The sequence below is a fragment of the Neomonachus schauinslandi genome, chromosome 1, assembly GCF_002201575.2.
Source record: "Neomonachus schauinslandi chromosome 1, ASM220157v2, whole genome shotgun sequence".
Taxonomy (NCBI): domain Eukaryota; kingdom Metazoa; phylum Chordata; class Mammalia; order Carnivora; family Phocidae; genus Neomonachus; species Neomonachus schauinslandi.
The window spans coordinates 164,867,284-164,881,487 of NC_058403.1; the positions used below are offsets into that span (position 1 = coordinate 164,867,284).

General features: G+C 44.6%; 1 protein-coding gene across 3 annotated transcripts in view; it reads right to left on the reverse strand.

Annotated features, from left to right (window-relative positions):
• LMCD1 (LIM and cysteine rich domains 1) overlaps window positions 1–13,900 on the reverse strand; it is a 59,430-nt gene extending 45,530 nt beyond the window's left edge. Inside the window, exon 1 of one of the 3 annotated variants that reach the window (XM_021695218.1) lies at window positions 13,751–13,900. In XM_021695218.1, coding sequence (XP_021550893.1) covers window positions 13,751–13,792 — 42 coding nt within the window. In that variant the 5' untranslated portion in view covers window positions 13,793–13,900. The remainder of the gene's footprint in view (window positions 1–13,750) is intronic. The other 2 variants (XM_021695220.1, XM_021695219.1) reach the window with 2 other exon arrangements.
• Window positions 13,901–14,204: the final 304 nt, after the last annotated feature.

The window sequence follows — 14,204 nt, forward strand, 5'->3', positions numbered from 1 at the left end:
ATGGTGCCTTCCCCAACCCTCTCACTTTCATTTCCTTTTCATCTCCCGATTCTTCCTATATCTGCCAAAGAGTCTACCTCCCATGCCTCTGGCCCCACTCCTACCATGCCAGTTCTCATCTTGGTCCATAGGTTAGAAGGTTTTAGATTAAGCCACATGGGTGAGGATCCCACTGAGGGGTGCTGGTCTCACTTACTCTATCTATTCCATGTCTGTCTTTTGTCCTTTGCCCTCATGTTCTCTCTACATCTTTCTACCCCCTCAGGATTCTTTGTCTCTACCAGTTTCCCAAAGTGGTTGTATCTTTTAAAAAAATTTTTTTTAAAGATTTGAGAGAGAGAGTGCACACACGGATGCATGTGCATGGGAGGAAGGGCAGAGGGAGAGAATCCTCAAGACTCTCCACTGAGTGCAGAGCCCCACACAGGGCTCAATCTCATGATGCATGAGATCATGCGTCAAGCCAAACTAAGAGTCAGACGCTTAACCAAATGAGCCACCCAGGTGCCCCAGCAAAGTGGTTGTATCACTTTGCATTCTTCCTGGCAACGTATGAATTCTAGCTGCTCCACATCCTTATCAACACTTGCTATTGTCAGTATTTAATTTTATTACTCTTCTGGGTGTGCAATGCTATCTGACTGTGCCTTTATGTTTTTCTGATGAGTAATAAGGTTGAATATCTTTCCCTACACTTAGTAGCCATTTAGACATCTTCTGTGACATGCCTGTTCAAATCTCCAGCTGTTTTCTTTTTTAAATTGGACTGCTTTTTAAGAATTGATTTAAAGGAGTTATTTATTATTCTGGATATAATCCTTTGTCAGATATATGTACCATGAATATTTTGTCTTTGTGGATTGTCTTTTACTTTCTTAGTGGCATCTTTTAATGAAAGCAAGTTGGTTTTGGTGACCAGCCTTCATATTTATTTTTTGAGCATTCCCTCCAGATGGAAAAGTCACCAGGATATAAAACTTACATTACTCTCTTACCGCTCTAGCATTCCACATAGTAATAAACTATGACAACTTTGCAAATATTTTAAGATATTACCTCTGTTTATCAAGGTTTTCTTCTTTTTCTTCTTAGTCTTCTCTGATTACTTATCATCTCCCCCTGCCTCCTGCCCTTTATAAATCAGGTACTTTATATGTGGACCAGTGCTGATTTTTCATGAGTATTTATGATGTGGGTTTGGAGTTCTTAGTGCTTTAGGGCTGCCTATCCCCTTCTCTTTTGCCATGTTTTTTACTGTAAAAGCTCTCCTCCAAGAAATAGGATAGTTTGGTGGCATAGAAGTGACCTTCCCAACTGGGTGAGATTAGAAGGAGAGGTAAATATGCTGTCGGATGGAGAAGGTGGCACAAGTCACCAAACTCACATCAAAACAAAAACTGGGAGCAGTCTGTTGGCCATCTCACTCAGCTAAAAGCTGACAGTGGGTTTCCCAGAAGGCAGGAACTAACCCAGGAAACAGATGCTTTGATCTTAATCCTGAACAATATGTAGGACTTGGTCTGTTACCAGAACTGGAACATTAGAAAAAAGTGGTAATTGCATCCTTGAACTGAGGAGCTAGGGAAACAGAAGCAATGGGAAAAAGTTGCAGAGAGAGAGATTTTAGCTCACAATAAGGAAGAACTAATATTTAGAGGGGTTCAAAAAATAGGTATCTTCAGGAGCTGTGCGTGCTGGTCAGTGGTATTCTCAGAGCATCTGGCTGTCCTGTCCAATTCATCTCATGTTTAAGTCTAAGGATGGGATGGTTGAACAGAATAAAGTTTTAAAAGTCTTTCTGGACCTGAAATGCTATGATACCTCAAATTCTTGCCCCTGCTCTTCTACTAACTAGCTCTGTGACCTTGAGCAAGTCACCTGACCTGCAAGATCTGTTTCCTTGTTTATTAAATAAGGAGGATGACCTAGGGAAACTCTGAAGCCCTTTCTACCTCTTAAAAATCAATTGTAATTGCTGAAATACACAGTACAAGCATTATTCAAATAAGCATATGATGATTTCTCTTGTGATGGCCCCAGCCCTGGGCTGAGTCCAAGGAAAGGTGCAGAGGCGGGTGACGACAGCCATTCTAGATGGCGTGAATCTTATTAGAGGGTGTCTCTCCCCATGGGCTGTTTGGGCCTGTCGGCTGTGTAGGAAGAGAGACTCAAGGAAACACAGCATTTCCATCAAACTTCGCCTCTTTTCAGGTCCTTGCAAACACAGGCATGATCCCCATAACTTCATTTTCCAGATAACTGAGAGGGAATCATCTGGGAATTTTTTTTTTTTTAACATACCATATACAACTGACAAAAATCAAGAACAATCATCCCAGTGACATTTTGACATCCAAACCATGTGTTTTTCATTTCGATGCCTCACCTGCTCTAACACATGGCAACGAGGAACCCACATTGTCAGGCCAAGTGAGAAATCTGAAGAACTGTACAAAAGGAATTGTTTTGATGTAAGATTCTGGATCTTGTTAAACAAGTTCCATATTTCAAAAGGTTGATTTTCTTTCACATTCCTAGTTGGAAGTTTTCCTCTAAGTATCATTTATGGCATCAGAGTTTAAAGGTGAATAAAAGCTGGGGCACACAAACGCACCCTGTGGCACTCTGGATTGTTTTCATGGTCTGCTCACACGTGCAGTGTGCTGAATTTCATAGGGTGTGTGTGTGTGTGTGTGTGTGTGTGTGTGTGTATGTGTTCCTTTCTTCCCATTGATACTGCATATTCTCAGTTATCTGAACCTAAATCTTCCTGCAAAAATTCAAACTCAAGGGGGGTTGAGTTGGCTGGATTTCCTCTGCTGGAACTGGGAGAGTCTCAAATTGCTGTCATAAAGCTTTCTGTGTGCCAGTTTGGCAGGGCTACCCTCATCACTCCCAAGTGTTCTGGTTGAGAGGCAAGAGGGAAGTCCTCAGATGAGAAAATAAAAGACACATATGTGGGGATGGATGGATACGTGGAAATGTATTTCTCCACAGTTCAAGATGGAGGATATTCCCCAAGTTAGAAGTCAGGTAGGATGGAGAATATACATGCCAGACTTGGAAAGCATAAAGCTGGACCATGACCTGATTCTAACAGCTCATTTATCCTTGTCTCTCAACACTCAGCTCAGATGTCATCTCCTGGGTAAGCCTTCTCTGACCTCCCGGGTGGGGTTAAGTACTGCCTCTTCTGATCTCCTTAGTTCCACACTTGTATCTCTGACCAAGGTCTTCAGACACTGTTCTCTGATGGCCGCACTGGCTGTTCCTTTTACGAAACCATCAGCTTTTGAGACTCTTTTCCTTCTACTTTTCCACTGATCAGCTTAGTCCCTTAGTCCCTGGCATACAATAATTGCATATATGTTTGCATGAACTAACTTCTTAAGGTGTGCCAAATTAGAAGTGGGTAAGTTTCATCAAAGTAATGTTTTTATTCTCTTTACCATTTCGCTCTCATGAGCTCTTTCATAGTGATGGTAACTCTTGTTTAACATGCAACATTATTTCTCAAGTACTGTGCTAAGAACTTAACAGATTATTATTTTTTAATAAAGTTATCCATTTTTAAAAATTTTTAAAAATATTTTATTGATTTATTTGACAGAGAGAGAGAGAGAGAGCAGGAGAGGGAGAGGGGAAGCAGGCTCTCCGCTGAGCAGGGAGCCCAATATGGGGCTTGATCCCAGGACCCTGAGATCATGACCTGAGCCAAAGGCAGATGCTTAACCGACTGAGTCACTCAGGTGCCCTGAACTTAACAGATTATTGTTGAGGACAACAACTTTTAGGCCCATTTTACTGAAGAAACTGAGGCTCAGAGGTAATGTGACTTGTCCAAGATAATAGGAAATGAGTGGCTGGGCTGGAATATAAACCCAGTTTGTCTGCTCCAGGAGCCTCAGATCTCAATCCACTACAGCTGTATGCATGGATGTGTGTTTATATATGCACAGATTTGTGTATAGAATACTGTTAAAGCTTTATTTTGACAGAGGTCTTAATATATTTGGGCTCTTTTGGTTGTCTGACATGAAAGCATCCCTTCTCAGAACAATGTTTTAAATGCATGAAATATGTAGGATTACAGAAGAAACCACTATTACTGATATAGTACCAATATATAAAAACAGACCTATGATTTAGTAATATACATGCCTTTATTAAGTTAATTAACAAGACTTAGCAGTGGATTTATTGTTAATTCAGAACATGGGCAAATATAAATGGTACATTAGACATCTATCTCAGCTGGAATAGGATATGAATGTATCAGATTTCCATTGGTATCAAGGACACAGGGCCTATATCCAGCTATCTTTTTCTAATGTAAATGTCTTGTACAATAGCTTTATTTGGTTAAAAAAAAAAAAGTCAAGGGGTTGCTAAGCTTTCAGGGCTTTTGACTTCAATCATAATTGAAGGAAATGCTGAATCAGTTAGAGGCTGGGTATACAAGGGTACAGTTTTTCTTCATTTACATTCCTTGATACCCTTAATTCTGTCCACAGATCCCTGGTTAAAAATGTCTCCTCTATCTGCTAACAGGATTTTAAAAATTCCCTTGACTTCCTCTAAAATAAGCCCCCAAATGCTGACCCTTCCCCCCGTTATGGCCAGATCCCCTTAACAAGGACACCAGCTAGCCACAGTGCCAGGGCTGCATGGGGAGCACAGGAATGCCTCGGCAGGTGGATGGCTCTCCTCCAGGATGAGGGCAGGGCTGGGCTCCACTTTCCCTCCACTTCTTCCAGCCAATGGATTAGCCAGGCCAGTCACCTTGCTAGTCAGCCTCATGAATCAGTACCTGGACATGCCACTTAGTCATACAGCCCAAAAAGATGCTGTCTTCTTAAGGGCAGGTTCTAGGGGTGTTAGTCAGCCAAGAGCCCTTTCTCCGTGCTCCTGTCCTTTGGTGCCCCTGCCATCAACACCATGAAGGAAAAGCCTGGGGTGTTGGGCTGCCTCTGAGGACATAGGCTGAGCATGGACAGTTTGTCCACCACCATGTCTGCAAGGCAGCTGAAGGGGCTGCTGGTTACCAGGAGTACCTGAGAGCTGCCAGTAGCCCCCCCTCCCCCCGCCTCAGACTTTTCGTCCCTGAAGACCCTATTTAAAATGCAATAACTGAGGCATGCCTGGGTGGCTCAGTCGGTTTAAGTGTCTGCCTTAGGCTCCGTTCCACATCAGGCTCCCTGCTCAGCAGGGAGTCTGCTTCTCCCTCTGCCTCTGCCCCTCCCCTCACTTGCTCTCTCCCTCTCAAATAAATAAATCTTTAAAAAATGCAAAAACTGGGGAACTATCACACTCATTCCTCTGTTACACTGTAGAAATGACTGGGGTTGGGATGAGGCTCAGGTGTGTGCATTGCTGGGAAATAAGAGGGTGGGTAGCAAAGAAGAAGAATTAAGTGTGTAGCGTGCATGCACATGCAATCCAGATGGTCAAGGAATACACAGAATCATAGAACACTGACATGATTTGGCCTTTATCTTACCTTTCTCAGAAATGAATTTCACCAGACTCAAGTTTACATGGCAGGGACCAAAACTTTCTTATTCATTATCTTGTATTCAGCACTCAGCACAATGCCTGGCACGTGACAGGTGTTGAATAAATATTTGCTAAATGAAGAAATGAGTGACTCTTACCTTGATTTATAAGCAAGACATCTGAGGCTTGGTGAGGGTAAATACTTATCTAAGGTCACACGATTGGGGCCAACGACTGGTCTCAGGCAAGGGGAGGGCTGCTTTTTAGAAGTGTAGCAACCAGCCACCCAAAGCAAATTGTTGCCATTGTCACAATTTTGCATATGATGCAGCCTGAGTATATTTATGGCTAAGTCTAAGTTTAGCTACAAAGAGAAGGTCCTGCAATCTGATATCTTAGAAGCCACATGTGACATGACGTAGGTAAGCTGAACTTGGTTTTCCATGCTCCAATGCTTAACTACCTATGGGATTTCTGGGCTGTACTGAGGAGATACCAGGAAGCAAGAGGAAGTATTTTTTGAGCACTTACTAGGCATCCAGGCACTTGACGTGCTTTATCTCATTAACTATTGTTTAGATACAGAACTGTTGTTAACTCGCTTTCTCAAATGGGGAACCAGAGGTCCAGAGAGGAAAAGCAACTTGGCAGAGGTTGCAGACCTAGCAAATGGCAGAACCATGAGTCACATCTAGATCTCCATGCTTGCAAAGGCTATGTGTTTAACCACTTCTCAATTGGCCTCTAAATCTCATCGTTCTATCTCTAAACATTCACCTGACCTTCTGAAGTTTGAAGGTATGAGGTTGACATGAAATTAGAGTACTCTGGGCATGGAAGTGACAGAACATAAAATATACCCTTTTCTCCCGAATTTATAAAAGATGCTGTGAATCAATGCATCTTTCAGTTATATCTCATGTAAATTTTGGATATGCTATTTCTCCCCCATGTCCCAACTGCAACACAAAGGGACTGACCAAGACGATCCCTAGATTCTGCTCAGCTCTTTTAAGTAATGATTCATTTGCATTTTTCTCCAAAGATTAATTTTATAAAGAATCTAATGTTTTAAAACAGGAGAAAAAAAAAAATCTATGAACAGATCATGTGGATTTGAAACAGCCGCCATGGGCTGGACCCTAGTACTCCTTTGTCCTTCGAAAGAGTGGCTTGCCAAATGGAGCCTTTGCTTTTTTCCCCCTCAGCAATCTTATTTCCTTTTAAAGCATGTCCTGGTGGGGGCTTGGCAGTGTTTTGCTTGGTCCTGATTCACATGTTATTGGGTAGACCATGAGTCAGGCTGACCAGGCATGTAGAGATACACATTCCAGAGACCAAGCTTATCCCCAGGCTAGAATTTCCTGGAAGCTCTGGGACTGGGATCTCTAGGATTTTTTTATTTTAATTTTTATTTTTTTGGTCAAGGGTCACTGCTTCTTCAGTAATTTTAGGATACTGTTGTATGCTTCCTTAGATTGTCTGTCTACCAGCCTCCTCCCTTGAGAGTTCAATCAGACTTCTAGAAAACCAGAAACCAGGCGAAATCTAGAAAGCCCTTGTTCTATACCTGGAAATGGCTTTGACTTGTTGTGGGTGACAGTGTACACCTACTAGTGACCAAGAGATACCAGAGAGGTACAAATGCCTGGTAACATTTGGCAAATGCTGGGCAATTCCTGAATCAGACTATTAATGTGTAGAGAGACCTTGATCTCTGAGTGAAGCACACAGTGATAATCAGAGCTCCTCTCTACCAGACTGCTACTTCTGAGGAAAGCCTTCTTATTTTTTCTTAGAGTGGAAAGAGCTTAAGGCTTGGGATCAGAGAAGACTGGGTTTGAGTTCTTAACCTGCCATCATATGATCACTTAAACTTAGTCTTAATTTATTCATGTGGAGAAAGCACAGTCACATTTTTTCATGGTAGTCCTTAAGGCTAAATGGGATGTGAGAAATGTCAAGCGCCCTGCATGCACTCAAGAGAGGTCTTCCCTTCCTCTCTTCGGTCTTTCCTCGAATTTATCTATGCTAGCAGAGAATGGATGAGTCTCCCTGTAGAGTTCTTAGGGGACAAGAGTCCAAACAAATGATAAAAGGAAGACCAAACATGTCCCTTCTGAGAAAAAATGTAAAAGGGTTTGCTTCGCATATAAAAGAGCAGGCAATGAGTGAAGAGTTGATCTGGAAGTTTGACAAAGCTTTGTAATTGTTTTATTGTTTCTGTTTTTGTGAAACCACCATCAAATTTCCATATCAGATATTTAGGCCTAGATACCAAGTTTAATTTTTGGCCACTGAAAGAGTCTCAGTGCACATATGAGGCCCAACTTCTTGTTTGATGTTTTCTATAAAAGCTTTATAGAAAGCATTTCTAGAGCTTCTGCAGATTCAGGCCATTGATATGTACAAAGCTCCAAAAATGGGTTTAGGACATCTTGAATGTTCCATGTAAGGTTACAGAAATATCATAATCTCGAGGGACTCCTTGTAGAATCGGTTGGTGGCCCTGTACTTGGCAAGATCATGGCAGCTGCCAGCCAAATCCTCCTCCTGATAGCAAGTGAAAAGGTGTGTGTGTGTGTATGGGTGGGGGTACTTCCAAATGAAGCCACTTAAAGAACAACAGTTGTCTCTTCCTTCTGGATGTCCTGAAAAACTGTTCCACAATTCTACTTTGAGTGGAAGAGTTTTAGGTCTGTTTTTCCAGAATCACTTGTTATTTGGGAGATAGCATGGTGTATAGGAAATATCAGTGGGCTGGAGGGAAAATGAAGAATGGTTCTCATCCAAGGTCTGCCACTTCCTGGGAAAAGCGACCTGTCCAAAGTCGCCTGATAAATAAATGCCTGCAGTTATTAGAATGACTCAACCCTTGCCAGAAAACTTTTCTCCCAATCCATGTTTCGATGGTGTTGGATGAACACTGGGGAGATAAGAACACCCAAGGTCTATACTCATCATGCCAGATTTCCACTTTATTATTCACACACTATTTTGAATGTGCAAGTTGGAAAGAAAATAATGATTCTTTCCAAAGTCAAAGTCAAATCGAATACTTCTTCTGGAGCCCCGATGACCCCAGTGGGTTGCTGGAGGAATTATCCCCTCACTTTGCTCCTTACCTTATCCTCACCAGAAGTGGTGGGCATGGGGGTGGGAAAGAATGATACACATGTGAGCCTGTGTCAATGTCCCTCCTTCCTGGTCCCCAGCTTTTGCTGGACTCAGCTTATTCTTTTCCTTCTTTATTACCTTTGGCCAATTAACATGGAGAGAAGATCAAACTACAGGCCCTTCAGAGGGGAATACCAAAGTCCTTTTCCCACTGTTCTGCTTACAGAATGGTGGGTAGGCCCTGGCTAGGAGAAGGTTTTGGAGCCTAGAGGGCTGAGAGTAAAGCCTAGAGATGGTCTGTGATTAAGCCTTTCTCTGCCTCCCATCAGCCCAGGTGGTAGATGCACTGGTGAAAGTCAATCATCAGCCCCCAACCCCACATAATCACACACGTCGGCACGATATGACAGGCATCTGCAATGTACAAAGTAATGGCTTCAGCATCTGTTTTCGGAGATCCTTTAAGAAGGACTTGGATAATTTCTTTCTTTCTTCTAAAATAAGCCTCTCTTTTGGGCCAACTTGCTTATACACCTATGGGCATGTCTCCAGTGCCTTGGCTATTACGGTCTTTAAGTGACAGCTTAATATATTTTTAAGATTGAGGGAGCCAGCGACAATTCTCGAGGAGCGTGTTTACATTGGATCGGCTCACTCAGGCAGCGTGCCAGCCGTGTTGCATGCTGCAGGAACTGGAGGTGAAAGCAGGAAGGGCTGAGGACAGAGGGGAGGATGAAGCTGGAGGACAGGAAAGCCAAGAGGGAGGGGATGCAGACAAGGGTGTGGGGAGACGCCCAGCTGAACCTGGCAATGCACTTAGAACCATCAATTAATGCTCCTTTGACATTGCGTTGAGGGGTGAAAAGGAGAACCCTTTGGAGCCAGTCCATGGCACATGCACAGTCCACAGTGAACTGCTCTTAGATCTCTTTGTCCTAGTCCTTTCTAAATTCCTGCAAGTGGCTCCTTGGCAGCCAGCGGGCCTGTATTGTTACAGAGCCTAAATCGGCTTCAGCACATCTTCTTAGCAATCTCAGATAAGGAGCTTGACCCCTCTGGGCCTGTTTCCTTGCCTAAAAAGTGAAAAGAGCCCCATGTTCCCTTCCAGGCCTAAAATTCTATGACTCCAGAGTGAAATGATGGTAATCTCTGCTCCATGTAAGCAGATTTTGTATCTGCTGGGGTGGAATGAAGAGGAGATCAACGTTCAGCTTATCGAGACTGAGCAACTCGCTTTGGTTCAGCTGAATGAAAATTAGCTGCTCTTCAGATGGGATAGTCAGAAAGAAAAGTATGTCCTTCATTCACCAAAAGACTCCTTTCAGCATTCACACACCCATCAAAATATACCATTGCCACCAATAATAATAACTAACTCTATTTGAGACCTTCTGGGCTGAGCCTTTGTATACATTATCTCATTTAATGATAACAGATGCCTTGGGAGGTAGATGCTGCTACTGTCTCTCCAATTTTCAGATAAGGACACAGACTCAGAAGTTAATTAGGTAGTACACAAGAGGATGTGTACGTGTGTACTACTTAGCTGTAAGTGGTAGTAAGTGTTAGAGCTGGGGTATGAACCTTGATCTGGTTACAAGAACAGTAGTACCAGTATTCTTAAATACGCTTAATAAACAATAGAAGAACAAATCTGCAGTAGTGGTTGATTTCACCAAAAGAAATGGCATTTGGCCTTCAAAGCCCTTTATTACCAAGGAATGTTGACTATTCTCAGGGAACTCTCTGTGCTAGGAAACCTTCTCTTTCCCAGTAGAAAAACAAATGACGCCTCAAGAGCGGCCATTGGCAGCATTTAATTTAGCACAGATGAGAGGAGGCAGGTAACTATTTCTAAGCTCTGCCACTAACTAGGTATGTGATCCACGGTGAGCCACTCAGTTCGTCTGGGATTGGTTAGACAATCTCTAAGGCTACTCCAGGGTTTGGATGTTATGTTCTCTTGAAGACCTTTTCATGACTTTCCAGCTGCTAGGGATTCCTCATACCCCACTTCCCCTTGGGGTTAGGGCAGTAGAGACAGTTTGTATGCCATTTTAAACCATTTCTCATTTTGTAAATAGGTCCCTTGCAGCTCCAAGAGTCTATGAAATCGTTTCAAAATGCCTAAGTGTGATTATGCATGCTGAAGCCAAATGTTATAAAACCTCCCACTGCTGCAGATTTAAAGAGTAAATATGCAATAAAATCTTTTCAGCATGCTGTTGGTATGACACGGTGCTTAATCACTATTATAACGTTCAGCAAGGAGAGTTGCTCCCCCACTCCCTTCCCTTCCTTTGACTTTTTGAGTTGAAGACATTGGTTAATCTACATAGTGGTGATTGTCCTCCTCATTGCCACAGTCCCAAGAAGTTAAAAAAAAAAAAAAATCCACCCTTTCATCTCTACCCACCACATTCTTTCTCTAAGCCTGTAATTGGATCTAAATGGAAAATAAACCCTTTGCAGGCCAAGGAAGTTGGCACTAGAGGGTGACAAGAAGGGGAACGTGTTCCACCTCTAATCTGGATAATCACACTCTCTGATGCAAAGGAAAATAAAAACAAGGCTTCCTCCAAGTGATGGCTTTGGCCCTCAGCAAAGAGGAGGGTTTCCATGTACTGGGTCTTACTTCACACATTATCAGTCAGCTTGTAGTAAAACCACACCCAAATCATCTGACTTTCTAGAGGACCATGGGGCTCTGCCCCTTTAGCTCTAAACTCTTTTACCTCAGCTGAATTTGGGGAGGCAGTTCAGACACACAAATATCCTGGTGCTACAAGTTAAAAAACATTCATGTACGGAATGTACCGTCCGCGAACACTATGGTCTTAGCTGGACGGATATTCAGTGGTTCACTGGTAAGTTTATTGAGTCCTGCTGTGTATGGTATGCTGTGTTGGAACAGAGATGAACCAGAAAGGTTTGTCTTCAAGGAGTTTAGGAAGATGTGTAAAGAAATAAAAGTGGTGCATGCACGACTTGCTACTAGGTAGAAATTAACAGGTAGCGGGTGCCTGGGTGGCTCAGTTGGTTAAGCGACTGCCTTCGGCTCAGGTCATGATCCTGGAGTTCCGGGATCGAGTCCCGCATCGGGCTCCCTGCTCGGCAGGGGGTCTGCTTCTCCCTCTGCCCTCTTCCCTCTCGTGCTCTGTCTCTCATTCTCTCTCTCTCAAATAAATAAATAAAATCTTTAAAAAAAAAAAAAGAAATTAACAGGTAGCATACCAAGGTCTAAAGTGTTAGGAGAATTCCATAGAAGGAGAGAGGACTTGATTCTCCAAATATTCTGGCAAATGTGATGGGACATGGTACATTCCAGAGAGATGCACTGATTAAGTCTGACTTGGTGTACACATTCAGAAGGGTCCGCTGGACTCTGTGTGGGAGTCTGGGGAAGGTCAGCTGTGTAATGGTGCAGCTATAAATCAGATGCATGAACTCTGTGCCTCTAAGTCATGTGGCTTGCATTTTTATTTTGATTCTGACATATGTTTGGGGTTTTTGTTTTCTTCCTTCCTTCCTTCCTTCCTTCTTCCCTCCCTCCTTTCCTTCCTTCCTTCTTCCCTACTCCCTCCTTGCCTTCTTCCCTACTCCCTCCTTGCCTTCCTTCCTCCCTCCCTCCTTGCCTTCCTTCCTCCCTCCCTCCCTCCTTGCCTTTCTTCCTCCCTCCCTCGCCTTCCTTCCTCCCTCCCTGCCTTCCTTCCTCCCTCCCTCCCTCCTTGCCTTTCTTCCTCCCTCCCTCCTTGCCTTCCTTCCTCCCTCCCTCCCTGCCTTCCTTCCTCCCTCCCTCCCTGCCTTCCTTCCTCCCTCCCTCCCTCCTTGCCTTCCTTCCTCCCTCCCTCCTTGCCTTCCTTCCTCCCTCCCTCCTTGCCTTTTTTTTCTTTTTTTGCCTCTCAGTCTACTCCACAGGTAATGGCAGAGGTCTAAGGAGGACTTCGCCCTGCAAGAGTTTAAAAATGACTGCTTTGGGAGATTAACCCACAGGGTACTACTGCTTGTTACTGCTGCTGGGAGAGAAGCGGGGTCTCTCATCTCCAAAACTGGAGACAAGGAAATGGAGGCACAGAAAAGTGAATGGGTCAAAACAGTGCAGCTAAAAAGTGGTAGGGCCAGGGTTTCAGTGCCTAAGGCTTTCCTTATGCTCTGCTACCTGCTGGAACCAACGCTCTATAACCCTGGGCTTCAGTTCTCCATTGGCTTAGACTGTGTCTCTGCTCCCTTCCAGCTCACTTGTCCTCTAAGCCTGGCCTGCGCCCTCTCCCAGCTACATCCAGGTAAGTAGCTGGTGGGTGTTGGAGCTACAGGCACAGCTGCAGGCCCCTACTGCAGTAATTCACCCGTGACCTTCTGGGCTCCTGGCCAGCCCTTCCTAAAAGGGAAACGTGCAGACCCTGGGGACAGAAATTAGTTCCCATGTGCTGGAACTGCTGCCATTGCCAACATCACCAACTAAAGAAACTGGTGCGTGTGTGTGAAAAACAAAACACTAGCATGACAGCAAGAGGGGAGATTCCTTATGAGTAAATATTACCCTCCCCCCAACCTTCATCTCAATCCTGGGAGGGGAAAGGGAGGGGGGAAGGGAGGGTTTTTTTTCCCCCTACAGACAATAGGATTACTATTTAAAAAAAAGTTTTACTTTATTTAAATTTTAATTAGCATCATCGAAGAACTAAATTTCTTTGCAGATACTTTACACAATGACTTTTTTTTTTTAAGATTTTATTTATTTATTTGAGAGAGAGAGAATGAGAGAGAGAGAGAGAGAGAGAGAGAGAGAGCACATGAGAGGGGGGAGGGTCAGAGGGAGAAGCAGACTCCCTGCTGAGCAGGTAGCCCGATGCGGGACTCGATCCCAGGACTCCAGGATCATGACCTGAGCCGAAGGCAATCGCTTAACCAACTGAGCCACCCAGGTGCCCCTACACAATGGCTTTTAAGAGTAAGTTTTTTTGGGGGGGTGTGCCTGTTAGTTCAAATATGTATCCCCAACTATTCTGTTTTCTGGGAAGTCTTGTAATTTAATGAGTTTCCTGCTCCTTACGTTGAGGTAAGTATCCGCGCAACCTGGGGGAGGGACACGGGGAAAAGGAAGAATGTGGGTAAGTACAGAAAGATCGTAGCTCACCTTTTGAACTCCTTGCTTGAGGTCCTTAGCCACCTTTGCCATCTTCTGTGGTGCAGGAACAGCGCCTGACTTCTCGGGCAGAGGCGCGAGGGCGCGCAGCGGGGACAGAGCTGGCTGAATGGCCAAGTTCGCGGGCCCAGGGGGAGCTCTGCGCGCAGCCCGGCGCCGCGGGGTCCTTTAATTGGAGAGCGGGACTCCCTCTAAAACCGCGCCAGCCAATCCTCGCGGGCGCTCGCGCTCGGCCAGCCAATGGCAGCGCGCGGCTCCCCCCTCCCTCCGGGCGGCCTGGGCCGGGCCGGGCGGCTGCGGCGGAGCGAGCGCTGCTCTGACGTCAGTGCGGCCGCGGCCCCTGCCTGCCCTGGCGGCTTACATCTGTCCCTCGAGCGAGCGGCAGGAATCCGTCCCCACGCCCTTCTCCTTTAAAGGACAACGGGCAGAGGGTGGGGAGGGCCGC